Genomic DNA, 7,605 nt, shown 5'->3' with positions numbered 1-7,605 from the left:
CCGAAATAAATCCCCTTTCTCTGGCCAGCACTATAATAAAAACATAAGAAGCACTAGTAATAATACTGCTGGGGAGATGTAATCCTCTCTGTATATAAATCTAGAATCTCATAGTCTGTCACGTTCCTTCATCTCCTCCTCTTCCATGTCTTCTCTTCCCCCTCTACAAGCTCGACCACCACTCCCTTCAACTTGATATTCACTGAAGTCGAAATGCAAAGTCTTGATGGCATTGAATTTAATATAAACTCACTTAGGTTAAGGATAGACCACCTAATCTGAACTATATAGGGTCTACGTGGTCTGAAGTGATGAAGTCAGGATGTATAGGTTCTATGATTATTTTGCACTTCCTCGTGACAGAGATGAGCACCGCCGCCACGCGCAGCCATAGCGTATCCTCTCTCTCTCTCTCTCTGGGCGGTATTCGATCGCTTCCACCTCTCACGTGAACTATTTTCAAAGGCCGAAATGGAGATCAATCGAGTTATCATGAGTGTTGTTTATGTCCATGGTACAGAAGAAGGCTCAAACTACCACCAGGATCATAAAACGACCCATGGAAATGCTGAAAACTCCTTCGAAAACCTTAATTGTTTGAAAATATGGCCCCAGATCATAACCTTGGGAGTATCAGTGATCAGATCTGGCGGGATTTTCTCAATATCAAGTCACATAACAGGGCATGAGGAGGGGACAGCACTTGAATCTCAAATCTCGGTAGCTGTAATCTCTATCGCTGTCGTTTTTGTTGTTGTTGTTTTTATGTGCAGATATAGTGTAAGAGGTGTGTGTGTGTGTGTGTGTGTGTGTGTGTGTGTGTGTGTCGAAGTAAACACGTACATGACTATGCATACGCGTGTCCATAGCATATAACAGTTCCCCTTCTCTGGTATTTATTTATTTATTATTTTGTTTATTTTGCCGATATATATAAAAATTGTTGTTAAGTTGTCATTAGCTTCCCCTCTTATACCTTCTATGTTATACTATATAGTGTTGCTGATCGAAGTTTTCCACCGATTACGTAACTAATTGTTCACGCACATCACCTCTTTATAACGATATTAAGAACACTGGGGCAATAATTATGAGTGCTCTCGGGTTCCAGTGATCGAGAGGCAAATTTGATGGATTGATAGTTTATTGTTGCAAGTAAACAACAAAGGAAAACGCCAAATATTTTTTTTTCAAACTCAAATATTTATTAGTACAGTGGGGGGGAAGTTACAGAGAGCGGGGGGTGGGGATGGGGGTGGGGGGTACATACGAAGATAAATATAAATATACAATCTGTGTATATACGAAGATTTGTTACGCCAAGCTGTTCCTCCTCTTATACAGGATGGTTAATAAATGCACGGCTGTCTGGGGAACTTGGGGAAGGTAAACTGTGGTGACCGCCCTGTGTCCCAAGGGGCATTCATTAAGACTGAGTTGAGCACTGAGGCCACGTGCACCTAAGCATATACGCCTCAGCTTCACCTTTATTGATATATGCGAGTAGGGTTGAATGGGGTAGGTACTTTTTTTTTTTTTTTTGTGTGTGTGTGTGTGTGTGTGTGTGTGTGTCGACTCTTGATGGTCATAACGTACAGTCGGCGAAATCTAAATACCTTGTTGGTGTTGTGTTTTGTAAATGGGTAGCTACCATAAGCTTGACTCCATCCATCGGTACCCACCCAACCAACACAACACCAAGTCTATATAGTTTTCGCTCAAATTTGATTCAATTGATCCGTTTCTGTTCGATCCTTTACAGCTGTACTACATAGTACATAATGTGTTTCAAGGCTAAGTCGCGCAACGTTCCCCAGATCAGAGTTTGTGTGATGCAATTTGTTTTGGCCTTGTCACCAAATTAACGCGGATCTTGTTCCTAACGCGATCAAGTTCATATCACAACCAAACACGACTAAATGATCGTGAGTGTAGCGAACCCAGCCCAGGCCACGCCGGCAACACGTAGCTATACATGTGACCGCAGGATCACTACTATTCATCCATGAGTTATGACTTGTTAAACTGACTTGTCTTTATCAGCAATGAGAGTGTGTGTGTGTGTGTGTGTGTGTGTGTGTGTGTGTGTGTTTTATCTCTCTCTCTCTCTCTCTCTCTCTCTCTCTCTCTCACACACACACACACATACACACACACTATCATCGCGAGCTCTGTAGTGTAGTGGTTAGCACGAATCGCGAGTCCAGCGCGTGATGCTTTCATGCAGAATGACAGCTAGCGTACAAGAGGTAATACAAACGAGAGATGGTTGGGTGGACAGTATTTATTTATATATTATGAAAGCATCAATAGAGTACCATACCAAAGGCTATCATGGAAACTGAAGTATAAAGGAGTTCAAGAAAAACATTATAGTTGGATTTTATTTATTTTTCTAAATACAGAGAATTGAGGACAGAGCTGAGGGGAAAATCCTCATTATGGAAAGTTGACAAACAGATCCTTGCAGGGGTCAGTGCTGACACCTAGCATATTTCCAATATAATGTACACACACACACACACACACACACACACACACACACACACACACACACACACACACACACACACACACATGCAAAATATAAGAGTATCATTCCATTTTATGGACAAAGAAATGATGAAGAAAATGAAGAAAATAATAACAATGATAAGTCCAAAGCTTGAATATGCTGCAGTTGTGTGGTCCCCTTACAAAAAGATCGGAAAGCTGGAAAGGATACAGAGAATTGCAACTAAAATGGTCCCAGAACTCTCGCATATGATGTATGAAGACAGATTGAAGGAGATGGACTTGATGACACTGGAACAAAGAAGGGAGAGAGGAGATCTGATCATGCTGTATAAGTTGGTAAATAAGTTTGATGAGGTGGATAGAGATGATCTCTTCTTAACTGCGAGAACACAGGGGCTGAGAGGACATAGGAAGAAACTTAATAAAGGAACCTGTCAGAGTGACTTCAAAAAAGTAGTTTTCCACATAGAAGTGTAAACACATGTAACAGCTTGTGGGAAGAGGTGGTGGAGGCGAACAGTGTCCAACAAATGAAGGAAAGGCTGGATAAATGTAGATATAGAGATGGGACTATTAGAGCTTAGCTTGGGCCTGGTAGACTACAAATAGGTACACACACACACACACACACACACACACACACACACACACACTTCAATGGAATGAGATGCTACAAAAAAAAAAAAAAAAATAGAAAATACTTCCTGCTGTATGACAGTGGAAGGACTAGAGGAGAAGCAAATTTAAGTTGGTAAAACTAAGTATCAAAATATATGAAGAGAAATTCAGCTTCTCATGAAGAACAATTAACAAAGAGAAAGATCTCAGTCAAGAGATGATTCAAGCAAGGAGCATTCATGAATTTAAGAACAGGTTAGATAAATAGTATGGCTATGAAGCATGACTTAATTCCTGTAAAACACTTGGAAAAATATGGATAACAAGCACAACCTAACTCCTGTAAGACACTAGGGAAAATCACACACACATTGAAAATATGCAAGGAAAGACAAAACATGATCATCCTATACAAACATGTGACAAAAAATGAAAACAAAGATGCAAAAGAGCCTAATCACCTATGGAAAACTAGAATCAGTGACACATTGAAAATATAAATATAAAAGTGGAGCATTCAGTAAGGATTGTAAATGGACATGTTTCTGCCCCCACCCCGGCCACCAGAACCTTGTGAATCACTCCAGTGCTCTCCACTAATGTTTCTATATGCATCACATCATAGCAATAAAAATTCTTTGTACCATATTATTTTGCAAGATGAAACTGCATGTACACACATTATTAGTAAAAATCTCTGCATGCTGAATACATTGGTCACCACAATCACTTAAACTTCCCATACGAAGATAATTTTGCACATGTTGCCAAGTATATCTGGAAGAAGGATGTAGTCAAGTGACTCTATAGTGAAAAATCATGGGTACCTTTCTTCTGTGGGACTCCTGAGAGGCAGAAAAGTGTTTTGTCAGCTTGATATAAGAATTAAACCTAACAGCAACAGTCAGCTCTAAAAGTTACACAATGGACCTGTCTTAATTTCCGCACCTTATCCATGACAATGTTAGCAAATCTCACATTTATCTGTTTGAGACACTGGTGATTAAAAAATGTGTTCCCATTTATAGTTGCCAAAATGTTCCAAACACAAGATGCATTATGTGAGTGTGGAATCACTTGGGTTCAACTGGCTGCACAGAACATAACTAACAAAAAGTTGAAGAAAGCTGGCTTTGCAAAAAAAAAAATATATACCCATATATAAACATTCATTAAAAAAAAAACACCACTTCCACAGCCTAAATGCACATGACTTTTTACTCCAGCTCATCTCTATTCTGTCCAAATTCCTAATGCAAGCGTTAACCAGTATCGTACCTTTATTGTTTCATCCTTTTAACTGATAAACTCTGGAACAGCTTTCCTCTGTCTGTAGTATTTCATGCTTATGACTTGAATGCTTTCAACTTTTTCAATTTAAATTAGTTATTTTTTTAGAGCTTGTCTTGTCCCAGTGTTATTAGGAGCAGTGTTGTGTATTTTTGTTTGTTTTGCCCCAGAGCTGCCTCCTTTGATGTATTTTTTTTAAGCAAATGTCCATTTACTGCTCACAAAAGTAAAGGTACAATTTACCAGTCATAAAATCTATTACTTGGGCCATCTGCTTGTACAACTGACTGGCATATCTGACACTTTGTTTTGGCTTTTTTGGCCACTAAGAGAACATATACACCACTAGATAACTCATACTGTTGTGTCAGTCTTTCAACTTCAGTTGTCTTGCCTCTCATTTTCCAGTATCAGCAGCAGTATCTTTCTTGACTTGTGAGAATGTTACAAGTCATAGGCTTTCCTTATCAGAATGACAATAAACATTACTACATAAAATGGGCATTGTTTTCATCAGCATCATACATGGCAAATACATCACTGAGCATGTCAGCAGGAACTTCTGACTTCCTTAGTTGTAAAGAGTAACATGCTTCCTCCACTTTGTGTAAGCTTGACTTAAACACCATCATCTTGTGGTAAAGCTCTTTGGCTGGAATATAACCTAAAGATAAGAAGCCACCATGCATAGTTTTGAGAATGTCACAAATCTTATAGCATTTGTCAAAATCCCCGGTGCTGACACACTTGATACAGAAACGCATGAGTTCACCGGTGAGATCAGCAATGCCCAAGATGTATTCCTTGGGCTGCAGGAGGACGTTGAGGGGCACCAGTTCCGCTTGGTCTTCTGCCAGGCCCCCAAAGGTTACTCTCTTCTGCACTTCACTGTGACTGATTATTGTCCCACTCATCAAAAAATAATGAAAGGACAAAGCTTCTACATATTCTTGAATACCTGAAATTATTTCAGAGAACAATAAATTTTCTAGTAAAACATAACATGTGTGTTTTACATTTAATTTGAAGGCCAGCCTGTATGTAAGGAGAACTTTTCAGGCAAAAGACCTCAAAGGAGCATTCAACAATCACATCACGAGATGGATTCCCAAAAAGCAGCTGTTCATAATACTGAATATGTGAGATAAATTAATCCATTACAAATGATAACTTTAGATATAATAAATTTGAGAGAAATATTCACAGATTTGAGACAAAAGAGTAAGATAATTAATATGCTTTCTGATAAGATGGCAAAAACAGTTTTTTGCAGTTTTTGGAGATATATAATAGATTTGCAGATTTAGAAGTATTTGTAGGAAATCTTACAGACTGGTGTGTCTGGTTGAGAGTTGACACACTTTTCCGTCCTTACCTGAAGTATAAGCGTTAACAAACTGGTGTGGGTCTTCATCCCTCAGCTCCATTGCTATGTGTTTCATCAAGGTTTGCTCAATGTCCCTCAGTTCATTGGCCCCAGATGACAGCAAACTTTCCCTGACATCCTCTGACACCCTAAAAATGAGATTTCATGAAATGTCAAAACAAGAGAAACATTTGTAATAAATAGCAACTGATAACAGAGACAAAATTAAACCAGCCCATAGGATTGTAACCTAAGGCGTGAGGGCTAACAAGCTGAGGCTGCTGTGCCGTGGGCTGCATGCCTTTACCCAGGGATCCTGTGTAGGGTGAAAATGACCCTCTTGCTGCGAACAGTAACGTCTCTGCTGGTCTTGTAGATTCGTTCATACTTGTCATTCTTCTCGTCAAGCATCTTTGAGTATTCTCGAAATTTCACCATTAACGGAGAGTCCTGGCAGGCCTCTGGAAGCTCTCTGCTGGAGCCCTTGAGGTCTGTCTTGGCAGCTGGCTCCTGCACCTCTGCCATGGTAGCTGGCTCACCCCTAGAAGAAGGGACATACATTGCAGACTCAAATGAGCTCAGAATATGCTTATTATACTGGTAAGTTATGCAAGTGAGTTATGCTGTGAAAAGTTAACTTATATATCGGCCAGCTACTCAACAGCTAACCTATGCTGTGATGCATAAAATAATGTCTCTTATTCAGTAACATGTATAGAAGGATATGGGTGAATGTCTTATGATTATTATTATTAGAGAAGATACTAATACCTTGTAACTAATAATCTGCTTGTAACACTAAAAACACCTTGTAACACTAATAAACACCTTGTAACACTAATAATCAGCTTGTAACACTAATAACCACCTTGTAACACTAATAACCACCTTGTAACACTAAAAACCAGCTTGTAACACTAATAACCACCTTGTAACACTAATAAACACCTTGTAACACTAATAACCACCTTGTAACACTAATAACCACCTTGTAACACTAATAATCAGCTTGTAACACTAATAATCACCTTGTAACACTAATAAACACCTTGTAATACTAATAACCAGCTTGTAACACTAAAAACACCTTGTAACACTAATAATCACCTTGTAACACTAAAAACCACCTTGTAACACTAATAACCACCTTGTAACACTAATAATCAGCTTGTAATACTAATAATCACCTTGTAACACTTAAAACCATCTTGTAACACTAAAACACACCTTGTAACACTAAAACACACCTTGTAACACTAATAATCACCTTTTAACACTAATAAACACCTTGTAACACTAATAATCAGCTTGTAACACTAAAAAACACCTTGTAACACTAATAATCAGCTTGTAACACTAAAAACACCTTGTAACACTAATATTCAGCTTATTTGACAGTTGTAAGGAAAACTCCAAGCTTTCACAGGGATACATAAATAGTGGACAGCTTCAAGAGGTACAGAAGCATGTATTACCTAATTTCCTAAAGCTACAGTTAATAAATAATCTTGTGGGAAAAGATTACATGGGCTGAAATATTACCTGAGTCAACCTTCCTGGAATATGCCTTTGCAACGGCTCCCATTATGTGCGGTATGTGGCTTCTTTTTCTTATTTTATTGCTTTTCTGTGCTTTTTCATGGCCTTCTACTCTGCTATATTCGTGTTTTTTCTTCTTTCTTTTCTTCTACAGCCCTTTTTTATCATTATTTTCTGGTTTCAGTTTCCTCAGCGCCTTTCAGATTCTTTTTTTTTCGTATTTTATTGCCTTTCTTCTGCAATAATAATTTCTACACCTCTATATTCGTGTTTTT

At 38.5% G+C, this 7,605-nt stretch overlaps 1 protein-coding gene across 2 annotated transcripts; it reads right to left on the bottom strand.

Annotated features, from left to right (window-relative positions):
* Nucleotides 1-1,568: 1,568 nt before the first annotated feature.
* Nucleotides 1,569-7,481, bottom strand: LOC126984185 (translin-associated protein X-like). Of its 2 annotated transcripts, none has more exons than XM_050837660.1 (4): nucleotides 7,334-7,481; nucleotides 6,099-6,332; nucleotides 5,801-5,940; nucleotides 1,569-5,383 (listed from the first exon to the last, which is right to left on the bottom strand). In XM_050837660.1, exons 2-4 carry the CDS (start codon nucleotides 6,314-6,316, stop codon nucleotides 4,914-4,916), a joined length of 828 nt encoding a protein of 275 aa, XP_050693617.1. In that variant the 5' UTR covers nucleotides 6,317-6,332; nucleotides 7,334-7,481; the 3' UTR covers nucleotides 1,569-4,913. The 2 variants fall into 2 exon arrangements, with proteins under 2 accessions (XP_050693617.1, XP_050693618.1); XM_050837661.1 differs by having other exon boundaries at nucleotides 7,267-7,343.
* Nucleotides 7,482-7,605: the final 124 nt, after the last annotated feature.

The sequence above is a fragment of the Eriocheir sinensis genome, chromosome 56, assembly GCF_024679095.1.
Source record: "Eriocheir sinensis breed Jianghai 21 chromosome 56, ASM2467909v1, whole genome shotgun sequence".
Taxonomy (NCBI): Eukaryota; Metazoa; Arthropoda; class Malacostraca; order Decapoda; family Varunidae; genus Eriocheir; species Eriocheir sinensis.
Note: the sequence above shows the minus strand (reverse complement) of the source record. Positions and strands in the feature narration are given on the sequence as shown.